Below are 12,199 nucleotides of genomic sequence, written 5' to 3'. Positions count from 1 at the left end.
TTGAAACACCGTAAACCCGGAAGCCCCCACCTCCGTGGCCCCCGCCCTGTTCCTGGCCTGGATATGGAGGGCGGGAGGATGCCTGGGACGTGGACTGCGCGAGGAGCCTGTGCTGCCCTGGGGTCCCGCTGGCTGACGGTGGGGCCGGGCCACAAGGGAGGCAGCCAGTGAGGGGGGACACCGCCCCTGGAAGGACGCGCCCCCCTCCCGGCCTCGGTGCCCCCACGGCCCCTGCCCCAAAGCTCTGCCAGGCGTCTCGGTGGTCTCAGAGGCCATCCAGTTCACGGGCCAGCTGCGTAAGCACTCATTGGGCGCCTGCTGTGTACCAGGCATGCGCACCGGGCCTGAATACAAACACACCGGACGCCAGGTCTACCATGGGGAGGGATTTATCATCTGGTAAAGTGCAACGCAGCAGTTGAGTGTGAGGATGGAAGCACACAGAGGCCGGGACTCACGGGGACCCAGAGTGTTGGGGGCGTCCGCGGGAGGCGGCCCCTGACCCCACCTTGGAGAGAGAACGGGTTACCTGAGTGGGAGAGGGTAAGACAGGCACCCAGGTGGACGGCGTGGCCCACGTCCCCGGAGAGCACGGCCCACCAGGCCCAGTGTGCACGCCCGTCGTCGGATGCTCCGTTTGTGTTGTGTAGGGTCTGGGTCTTCCTGGGTCTTACTTGATCTGATTATAGCCACAGAGCCCAGCACGGTGTCCGGCGTAGAAGGTGCTCAGTACGTGCCTGCTGCACTGATTTGAGCAAGTGCTGTGCTTTACAACTGCTAGGCCAGCCTCCGAGAGCCGCCCCGCTGGGACGCCTAGTGCAGCCGGGATGGACCCCAGCGGCTCCTTGCTTTCCCCCGGTGCCATCCTGCCTCCCGTCTTGGGGCGTTCCTCCAACGGGAGCCAGCTCTCCAGTCTTGGTCCTGCGGGGCCGCGGCGGTCTTCGAGCGCTGCCGCGGCGTCCTTCCCTTTGAATTTGTCTGCTGTGTCCTCGTGGTTAAATCCAGGTTGTGCACTTTTTACAAGAAGGCCACGGAAGTGCTCTTAGCCCTTCTCCGGGGGGCGGGGGTGGGGGGGCACGTGGTGCTGATTTATCCCGTCTCTGGTGGTGGTCACGTCGACCATGGGGTCACGTGTGTCTCCCGGGCTTCTCCACTCCAGTCACCCTTTAAAATTCATGAGTATTTTATGAGGAAATACTCTGCAACTGTATGAATACTGTTTCTCCTCACATTCCTGCCCAGTAACTTTACTATCCGCCGATGGCTCTTACGAGAAACAGGACTGTGGCGCTCACGGGTTCTGCTTTTTCTAGTCATTAGCTCTTCGCCTTTCGGTTGCAGTTTGACTTTAAGGAGAAACTGCTTCCCCCGTGCTTATTTATCTTTCCAGTTGTTCCTACCAGTACGGGCTCACGAGTTCTTAATTACTTCTGTGCGTGAAGACCCGTTACCACCACCTATTTATTTTCTTGCCCACATCGCCCCAGATTTGACCAGGGCAACACTGGCTTCTGTGGCCTTTACTCTGGGACTCCACACACACCTTTGATACCACGGGGTGTTCCCAGCTCGTCTTGTATTCTCCGGCCTCAGCCCCAGAGTTAGCCGAGCCTGCAGCTGTCGTTTCACCCATGAAGAAGAAGCCAAAATCTGGGTGCTACGAGTGCTCACTATTGGGGAGATCGTTGCTTCTACGGCCTCCTGGGGACAGGGCTGGAAAACACGAGTGTGTGCTCACATGTCTGTAACTATTCCTGTACCTTTGTGTGTGTGTTGGGGGGGGGGGTGGTGCACGCACGTGAGGTCATCCTGAGACTGCCCGCTTCGTCCATCACCAAGGAGTTTATTCCGTCCTCCCCCCACCAACTGCAGCTCCTGGGATAATGGTGAGAAACTCCCCAGCATATTTACTTGCTCGATCCTAAACTATGCACAGGAGGATAGCTTCAGGACTGCTAACCCACGTACCCCATATGCAGACCTACTAACTCAAGTACTATGTTCGTGTACAAATCTCACATCTTGCCTTAGGGTGTGTAGTAGGGTTCCTGTTCCCCAAGGTGACTTTCCAGTGTCCCCCCCCCCCCCCCCCGCAGCCTGTGCGTTTCATTTGTGATACAGTTAGGTCCACTTGTTTCTGTTTATATTCTGTTTTGGGTCCACACCCTGTCCCTGCCTCACACTCCTTGTTGATTTTATATACTTAATTTTTGAGGGTGTGAAACATTAACATGGTCCCAAAACTCAGAACCAAACAAAAGATAGATTCTTCCCATCTCTGTTCCCGTGCACCTGCTGACGTTAACAAATCTCTTCATTTTTCATTTACCCTTTTTTCCTTAGATGAAAGGTAGCACAGTGTAGCTATTCTTCTGCACTTTGCCTTTTTCATTCTACAGTATGTCCTGGAAATCACTTGCCGTCCACCTAAGCGATCTGTGCGTTGTGCGTTCTTGCTCTTGCTGCATACTGTGTGGACGGACCAGGGTTCCTTCACACAGCCTCTTACCCGAGCCTTCTCCTTGTGCACGTGTGTCTTTGTGTTACCTGATGGGGATGGGGATGGGGATGGGGACGGGATCCTCAAGATAAGTTCCGGGAAGTGAGGTGGCTCAGGTGCGGCTTGTTGGATGTGGCCTCCCCGGCTTGTTGGATGTGGCCTCCCCGTTGTATCCGGTTTGCAGTCTCCTTAGTGAGGTATGAAAGTGCCTTTCTCTCCCTCCCATAGGCTTTGCAACAGAATACGTGTCACGCTTTTCAGTTTTCTAGGCCAAGAACTTGTATAGTGGTTCATGCAAGGATGGTAGGGGTAGAGGTGGTAAGAAGTGCTCAGACCTAAGACACATCTTGGAAAAACACAAATTAGAGTTTAGGAATGGATTGCTTTGGAGGCTGATGCAGTGGCTTTCCAGCTGGGGTCCTCTCCATCCTGTTTAAACATTAGGCGTCAGCATTAACAGTCTACACGGGTAACTTCTTTTTGCTTGTCTGATGGATGAAGCTTTTGGTGACTCTCACCTTCCTCTTGGGCCAGCCTTAATTTTTTTTAAAGACATATTTATTTATTTTAGAGAGAGAGAGCACACGAGCACGGGGTGGAAGAAGACGGAGAGAATCTTCTGCAGACTCCTCGCTGAGCACAGAGCCATACACGGGGCTGGACCCCACAACCTCGAGGTCATGGCCTGAGCCAAAATCGAGAGTGGGCCGCTTACCTGACTGAGCCCCCAGGTGCCCTTTGGGCCGGCCTCGTTATCACCCCAGTACGTACCTGGCCTTGTGACAGCCAGTGCTCCCTGCTCTAACAAGCACTTTCTGACACTTTGGTGGCTTAATGCAGCAGGGTATTTCTTGCCCACGTTACGATCCAGCGCGGGTGGTTTTGAATCCCAGCTCTCTTCCACGTGGTGACTCAGGGCCCCGGGCTCCTCCTAGAATGTAGTCTCTGTGCCCTGCAGTCTTGGGATCCTTGAGGAGGGAGTGTAAAGAGAAGGTGCAAAGGGGGCATCCTAACTGCCGTGGCCTGGACAGGGTGCAGATTACGTTCCGGGTTGGCTGCGAGAACTGGTCACCGGCCTGCCAGGTGCAAGCTGGCCCGGTGAGTGTGTACCTAGCGGACAGCAGCTTTCCCGGGAGCGCTCGTGTGCTGGAGGGGGAATCAGGGTTTAGGTGGACGAGTAGCTCCCTCTGCTGCGGGTATTTAATAAAGCCAGTCCCTTGGGTGACAGGAGGGACTGTCCTGAAGTATTACATCGTCAAATACTGAAGAATGGTTTAAAAAAAAGAAGAGTACAGAGCACCCCCCTAATCTGTGGGGGCCACGTCCCAGGGCCCCCAGGGGATGCCTGACACTGAGTACTGAGCCCCAGACACACTGTTGAAATATCCTGTAGCAGGCTGTGTGAACGAGGGCGCTCCCTCTCACCGCGCCCCGCCGTGCTGTACTCCCCCTTCTTGTGCTGAGGTGGGGTGATTCGGTGCCTGCACGATGGGGCGGTGTGAGGTGCTGTGCTAGGCCACTGCTGCGTCAGAGGGTCCTGCAGAGGAAGGATCGCCTGCTTCCGGACCCAGCTGACCACCATGCCTGAAGCCCCAGGAAGCGCGCGTCGGGGAACAAGCGGGGACTGCTGTAACCGGGGAGTTTGACGGAAGGGACAGGAGAGTTGTTGGATCAAAGGAGGAACCCTGTCTAACTTTGGAGAGTTAGTAAGTCCAGTAGAGGCATTACAAGTAACAAGAATTGTGGATTCTTGTTACAAAAAAAAGGTTTTTTTGTGTTTTCATTCATCTACTCCTGCATTCATTCAAGAGACAACACTAGAGCCTGTGTGCTGCTGGCCCCGTACTGGGTTCTGGGGTGGCAGCAGGGGAGGGGACTGGGAGCTCCAGGAGGTGGGCTGCGCATATACTGCGAGGGGGGGCGGGGGAACGGGAGAGTGTTGTGCAGGTGTAGGGAGAAGGGACCAAGCATGAGCCAGAACACTGGGACTTTCCCTCCCCTTGTGATGTTAAAAAAGCAAAATCTTTCTTTCTTTTTTTTTCTTTAAACAAAACCCTTCGAGAATATTATATAAGAGAAACTTTGTATATTATTTATATATATATAGTGTATTATATAAGAGAAGCTTTTAAAGCACAGCACTTTATTAGAACAAATTGATCATCTACATAAGAAAAATGTCAGATTCTAATAAACAAGCTGTGCTATTTTATGTTCTGTTCAGAATATCCTATTTTTCAATCACATAAAAAAGGAGTATTTCTCGGATTCTTAAGTGTTTGTAGACTTTGTGCTCATCTTATTTTTTTGTGAGTGTGCTCATCTTAAATGGAAAAAGTTAATATTGTTCTCATCATGCAGGAGTTTGATTTTTAGGGGGACTGCCAGAGAGAAAGATCCGTCATAATATTTTATAGTCACACCAGGGAAGTAATGCCAGTAGCCACCACGTAGCGTGTGCGCCGCGCACTGCAGTTTTCAGAGGAATCCTATAGAACCGATCCACCCTGGCTGTCACCACAGCCCCGTGAAGCAGGTGGTGGCTCGGTGAACATCACCATTAGTAACGGTAGCAGTTGTATGTAGATGTTCAGATGTGTCGCCACCTGAGCACCTGCATTTGACAGTCCAGGAAAGTGACCCTCAAGGGTGTCGATGATGTGCCCAGAATCTGTAAATCTAAATTCCCAAAGACAGAAAATAAATCTTCAACTCTGATGTTGTAGTCTAATTGTATCTGTGTTCAAGAATAAAAAATCCAGTTGAGCTTTTGAAAACTCCATTTACTTCTTGTCTCTTACTGTGAGGGTGGGAGGTAGACGGAAGCCAAGAAAATATGGTTAATATTTCCAAGCAGTGTGATATCTTCCTTCTTCGAATTATATCCCTTGTCTGACAATTAATTGCCTTTTCCTTTTTCTTTCAGTCTTTATAGTAATTGATTTTATGGTACATTAAATTTGGGGGGGAAATGCTGAAAGGGAGGGACTTTTATTCGGGAGCCAGTTTCTTTTCTCTTTGGGGCCTTACTTGTTTGTTCTGTAGGCAAAGGAGCGGCCCTGGAGCCCGACTCCTCTGCGTTCACATTTATTGGTTAATAATACTGTCGCTTTGTGACTAATGTCCAGCTGTGTCTTCTGCTCTCAGGTGGGGTGACCGCCCTGTGTTGGGACCCTGTCCAGCGAGTGTTGTTCTCGGGCAGCTCGGATCACTCGGTTATCATGTGGGACATCGGTGGGAGAAAAGGAACAGCCATCGAGCTCCAAGGACACAAGTAAGGCTGCTGGTGCTTTTATTAAAAATGCTCTGAGAAAAGATTGCCAGCTGAAAGCTGGAACAAAGGCGTGTGGTCTAGTCACTATGGCAGGATCTTAGCATGGAAGGAATGTTACAGGAACATGACCAACGGCCTCTTTGAATTACACCAGTGCGTAAGTATGTTTATTTATTTATACCTCATTTAATTCCACAGAGGATTTGAGAGTGCCTGCAAAAACCCGTAAAATAAAATAATGAAATAATAATAAAATAAAATGAGAACCGGGGAGACTTAAGAGTAAAAATCTGAGAATGCGAGAAGAAAGAGCTTAAAAATATAAGCCGTGGATGCCTATGGAGTTTTTACAATTGAGTTCAAATGTGGCAAGATTGCTGGCAGCTTGAGGAGAAGGGGAGAGGGAATATCCGCACTCTGTGTATTTTGTACCTTGCCAACTATTTATTGAGGACCCCCCCTTGACTCATATCGGGTCTTCTTTGAGGGGCAGATTTCACAGGGCTGAGAGGAAGGGCAGAGAAAGCCCGGTGTCTCCTGGGAGCCGCTCTCGGACTTTGCAGTGTGCAGAGTCACCAGGAATTTGTTAGGACGTAGACTCGTTCCGGTCCTGGAGCTCCCCTCTGTCTGCTGGACGGAGCCTCCCAGGCAGCTCTCCCGGGGCCCTCAGCCCACGCTCCCATCTGCCCCAGCCTGCGCGGCCCACTGGTCCTGGGGCACAGAAGAACCGCAGGCCCGCCTCAGACCCTAAGGCGAGCCTGACTTGTTTCTCACCTGTAGCTTTCCCAGTGCGTGAACAGCAACTCCAGGCAGCCACACACAGGTGTGAGTGAGGCCCTGGGAACTCGCTGGTTTTAAGCGATATTGGTTCTTTTTGTAAATCTACCCAGAAATGCTAAAGTTAAAATATTCTCCTAAGTAGTTGGGCCCACCGTCGGGATTATTAGGTACGAACTGTTCAGAATATCCATTTTGGAGGGCCTCCGCACAAATGATTATTTTAGTATTCGAATTGAGGCTTCGAGCAGTAGTGATTAAGCCTTCTTTCCCACATGAGAGAGTAGACCTGTTGTCGGGGCCAGATCTTGGCCCTTGTCATCCGCTCATTAGAGGAATCGTTCCCTTGCATATATCTCCATGACAAGGCGACAGGCCTCAATATTATATAAAGTTGACGTCATCCCTGTAAGTGAAGAAAAAGAGGAGCCAAACACAGTCCTGTTTAATAAAACTCCATTATTATCTAATCTGCGAAGCAATTCCTGTCACGTCAGGTTCTCTCAGAGAAATGAGATGCCAGTTTTGAGTGAAGATCAGTAATATTTGTTGGGCTCATTCGGATTAGCTCGGAACTAGTTTTATGTTTGCACAGTGGTTAGTAAAAACTGCAGGAAATTTTGCATGACCCATCCAGAGGCTGGTAAAGTAGGACAGTGCTCAACGCCCCACCACGGTATCCTCAGCGCCCTTGTGCAAGCTGTTGGTCGGGATAGTTTGGTAAGAAAGGAGAAGCTGTAAAGTGGAAATACAGCCTCTCAGCCCCAGAAAAATGGAACCAGAACTAACAGGTCTTCCAGTTTCTAAGGAATACAGAGCTGGCCTTTTGGAACATAGAACAGGCCATACCTGGGAGGCCATCCTGACAATCCACACCCTTAGGACCTAGGGGGTGGCAGGCTGGTGAGACCAGGAGCCGCCAGCGGACACTGGCTTCCAACAGGAATGGTGGCAGAAGGCCTTTGCCTGGTGTCACCCAGTCTGCGTGGGTGTGAGTGCTCGAGGTGGAGTCAGGCTGGGACTCACAGAAGGGGGCGCAAGGAAGGGGCCATGGCAGCAGGCGAGAAAGAGCCACAGGGCCACTTTGACCGCCATTCCTCTGCCCCGAGAGTAGGCCACAGGATTGGTGTTCAGTGATCATACTTTGTCAGAGAGCAAACACAGATACATCAGTGGAGTCTTGCAAGAACCCCGTACGTGTAGGAGGGAAGCCAGATGTCCTCTTTTAGAGGAGAATACCGAGTCCTCAGAGGCCCCAGCTGGCGACGAGGCCTCCTAAACCTTAGTTGAGTCCGTCCGGCAGAGAAAGCTGCTTGCTTACGGCCTTCTTGGTCTCCCGTGCCGCGCTGGGTACTGGGACGCACCGAGGCGCCCGTGGACGGACAGAGGGTCCCCACTGTCCTCCGTGATGGCTTCCGTCCTTCTACTCTGGAGGACAGAGAGTTTCTTCTTGGGGCCCCAGGCTGCCCCTTGCTGTCCTCCAGTTCCTCATTTTCCTACCTTCCCCCTGCAGCGTGACTACTGGTGGTTGAAGCTCCAAATCAGTGAGCTTGGCAACGAGGCAGAGCTGACCGGGCCGGAGACCCCCCAGACGGGTGGGCCTTTCCACCTTGTGGGGAATAGCCAACCATCATGTGGAGGGAAATAGGACATTTTTGCCAGGAATTTGATTTGGTGATCAAGGGATTGGATCCCATTTTGAATGGAATAAAAATCCCATCAAAGCAGAGCGAGCTTTAGCACTAGAGTGACGAAATGTCTCCAGGTCCAGGGGGGAAAAGCTAAAGTATACTTCTACACTATATTAGCTGCATTTGCAACGTTTAGGTATTTTTATTCCCTGCAGCAAGTGGAACGCGGTTGTGTGCTGCTAGCTCTGTGCAAGGAAAGGCAAAGAAGCGGTTTCAGTGTCAGGGACCAGATACACCTCCGAAGGGCCATCACCGGTTGGCTGGGTATTACAGAGGCATCAACCTGGACAGCTAATGTCCCACGCCCGTGTCGAATCGAATAAGGATTGGGCTTTTTACATCCCTTTTTATTCTTAGATAATGCCTAGCATTTCATGACCAACATTATGACCATAATTTCCCTTTCTTTTTTTTTTTTTTTTTTTTTTGAGATTTGATTTATTTATTCATGAGAGAAGACACAGGGAGAGAGAGAGGCAGAGACACAGACAGAGGGAGAAGCAGGCTCCATGCAGGGAGCCCGACACGGGACTCGATCCCAGGACCCCAGGGTCACGCCCTGGGCTGAAGGCGGCGCTAAACTGCTGAGCCACCCGGGCTGCCCATAATTTCCCTTTCTAACAGCATTTTTCTTAGGCCTCTGAGACCTTGTGGCAACCTAATTTAATGGTAACGTGGTTTAAAGCACAGGTAAAGGTCTATGCAATTCTTGGGGTGGAATCTTCCCCAAGACTGGGATCTGTAGGTCCCAGAGGATGTGGTCACTGTCCTGGCTCTTGGTTTTCCTTTTCAGACCTTAGCACGTGTAAGACATTTGTTACGAGCATCTTCGAAGCCTTTTGGTAAAGAAAGGGGCTGTTCATGAATTTGGACCTTTCCGTCCTTATCAGGTAAATTGCGTGTAGAGTGAGGAAAGGAAGTGGAATTCTCACACTCATCCTCTTCTGGGTTTGGGGAAGGACAGCAAGCCTTCTCTCTTCGAATCTCAGATTTAGGAGCATTTCTCATTGTAGAGAGTTATTAGGATACAGGGGAAGAGATGTCTTTTCCATTTCTAATTGAGCTAAGTGCATAACAGATGACAGAATTAGAAATGAGGGTTTGCAGAGAGGCTAGAGTCTTATCAGAGGGGAGGTGATATATACCGTGTGGCTGTTAGTCGCTGGCCTCTGGGTCAGGCCAGGCGCATCTGAGCCTGCCCTCGGCTAATGGCTGTGTAGGCCTTGGCAGGACTCTTCATCTCTCTGATCATCGGTATTCTCATCTCTAAAATAAAGATAATATTGGAAAGAGAAACCCTCAAAGATGATCAAAAACCGTAAATTATAAAACGCATGTAAAATAATCAGCATGAGCCTTAAGGGCTAGGAAGTGCCGGTTAACAAAAAATTATTCTTGTTAACAAAAAATCATGGTGATTTGAAAATCAGGCTTTTGGCTCAGAGTCCTATTTCTCTCTGAATATAGCATTTTGAATGGAAATCGAGCCACGTGAACCTACTCCCTCTATTTGTATTCAACATGGGTTTCCTGAGCTCCGTCCATATACCAGACTGTATAGGCACTTGGGATGCAAGGGTGGCTGGGACGACAGTCGCTTACTACACGGAACGGGCTCGATGCCTCAGAATGGGGTAAAGGGGCGACCGCGTGCCGGGCTGACTGAAACTGGGGGTCTCCGTGGAGGGGCCGCTCTTGGTTTGGATCTCGGGGGATGAACAGGCTCTCGTAGTTCTCAGGATCAGTACCGTGTTCTCAGGAAATTGCAGGGGGACCGAAGGGCAGTGGCTAAGGTGAACTTGCACCTTAGCCAGTGAATCAGCCAGGTGTTGCTGGTCGGGATAGCGCGTGCTCCCAGGCAGGATCCCTGAGTTCAGGTCCAGCCTGGCTGCGATCAGGGGTTCCTGCGGCGGCACATCCTCCCCGGCTCCCTTGGTGTGAGCTGACCCAGGTGTCCCGTACCTGGAAGACCTCGTGTGTGTGGATTACTCCCAAGCCTTTTCTGGCGCCTGGAGGTTTGGGAGGCTGATGACTATGAGTCATGTCCGCACCCCCGCCCCCGACCCTCAGGAGGTGGAAGAGGGCCCAGGTTGACATTTGGGCAGATGTTAGCTTATGTCTGAAACATCTGTTTCTATGAAAAGGACAAAGGCTTCTCCACCCTTTTTCCTGAAGGAGCATCAGACGCAGGACCAACATCCAGGCACACAGGGCCCCGTGCTTGGATGTGCCCCACGCTTGGGCTACTGTTGTGTGCCGTCACCATCTTGTCATCATGCTGCCTTATATTTTCATTTGTCATCAGGACCCCCAGATCACGTATCTGCCTTACAAGACATATGTTCCCTCTAGGGCTGGTGAGAAAGGAAATGAGGCCATCCCTAGTGAGTGTAGGCTTTGCAGATGGTGGGTCCTGGTAGTTGTGAAAGTGAGGGTGTTGTGCACCAGTAAGAGCACTCGCAGTGCAATACGTGGAGCTCTCAGCCGTGAGATAATAGCCGGGTTTGAAATGCTTTCTGGTATAAATGCCGCACTGATGTCAGATGAAACACGAATGTAAGAAGAAGGTGTCTCCTATTCTTTATAACCCTTAATCTGTGAACCTGGAGAGGTTCTCTTACCTCGTTTTTAACTGCAAGGTGGTTACACGGTGAATCCTTAAATCAAGAAGTCCCTGAGCAGCTTTATTACAAAGCTTGGAATCCAGCATTCATCACGGTGCTCCACGCTCCTGTGCTGGAATATGAACAGTATTGGAGCCCCATAAATTATGTATTTGTTGCCGAATGTTGCTGCCAGCCCAGAGAGGCAAAGCAGTTCCTTCTGTGGCTTATTTTGGTTTTACAGGATCACTGATGCGTATCAAGATGCCTTAACAAATGAAATGCATTTGGAATCCCAGGGTTATGAGTCTGCTCGACTAGATAGAGCTTCCTTCTTGCCCTTGAAAGGCAGAAGGGTGGCACTCTGTACTTGACGACGTGTGAAGTGACAACCGAGGGAGGGAGGACAACAGAGTACCTGTCGGAGACTTTATATTAGTCATTAACTAATAAAGGAGCGAGATGGTACAGCCGATTGAGAGGAACATCCAGAGAGCGGACGTGTGCGTAGGCAGGGGAGAGTGGAAGTGAGTGCGGCCTAGGTCGATCCACCTCTCCTTGGGGGGCACAGCGGAGGGGACTCCTGGCACCTTCACCAGGAAGGCGCGTTTGCGATCCTACCAGGGATACAGAGTCATACAATAGCAGGGTTAGGTCGCTGCCAGGTGAGGGCACTGTAGCCAGGTCGCTCAGGAGGGCTGCCAGGTGACACCTGATCCTCCAGTGAAGGTGCCAGAGCTTTTGGTCCATCTCCTTCTTTCACCGCGTCTGCCTGATAGTCCTTCCCCCGTCCTCTCCGGTAGGACAGTGATCTCCGAGGTTATTCTTGACCACAGAAGAAGGTTGGTCTCGTAAGGTTCGGCCTAATGGTGGACGTTGTGTGGTGTGAGTGTTAATCATACAGGTGTTCTTGGCTCGCTTGGCAAGTGTAGAGCCACACGGTGTCAACCGCTGTAGGGCCACACGTCCGCTCCTGCCTGGAAGTGTTTATAAGGAATCCTGGATCAGGCTTTTCAAAGCCTCTGCTGTTTGCTATACCAAGCCTCGGAGACCAAGCCCCGAATGTTCTCCGCCATATGTCACCCATAGTACTTAGGCCTTGGTTGACCTCCTCGAGGTTTCCAACATTGGCCAGGAGCCTGGCCTGGTCGTTTCCTTACCACCGATAAGGCCAGGACCCTGCACACCCGATACGAGGCCGGTTTTCCTAGGAGGGCTTTGTAGCCACTGGTTCCACAGGTTCGAGCGGCTCGTCATATCTGACTCAATGAGCATCGTTCTCTAATATGACGTTCTAGGTAAGGACTTGGTCGCCCGACCATATCCTGTGGCTAGGTGCTAACAGCATATGAAA

At 51.1% G+C, this 12,199-nt stretch overlaps 1 protein-coding gene across 7 annotated transcripts in view; it reads left to right on the top strand.

Moving 5' to 3' along the window:
- Positions 1-12,199, top strand: part of WDFY2 (WD repeat and FYVE domain containing 2) — a 162,221-nt gene that overhangs the window by 138,111 nt on the left and 11,911 nt on the right. For all 7 annotated transcript variants that reach the window (XM_025478405.3, XM_025478407.3, XM_025478409.3 and 4 more), the window contains one exon: positions 5,648-5,774. In XM_025478405.3, the coding sequence (XP_025334190.1) occupies positions 5,648-5,774 (127 nt within the window). The remainder of the gene's footprint in view (positions 1-5,647; positions 5,775-12,199) is intronic.

Source organism: Canis lupus, chromosome 22 (assembly GCF_003254725.2).
Source record: "Canis lupus dingo isolate Sandy chromosome 22, ASM325472v2, whole genome shotgun sequence".
Taxonomy (NCBI): Eukaryota; Metazoa; Chordata; class Mammalia; order Carnivora; family Canidae; genus Canis; species Canis lupus.
This window is presented reverse-complemented; position numbering and strand designations above follow the sequence as displayed.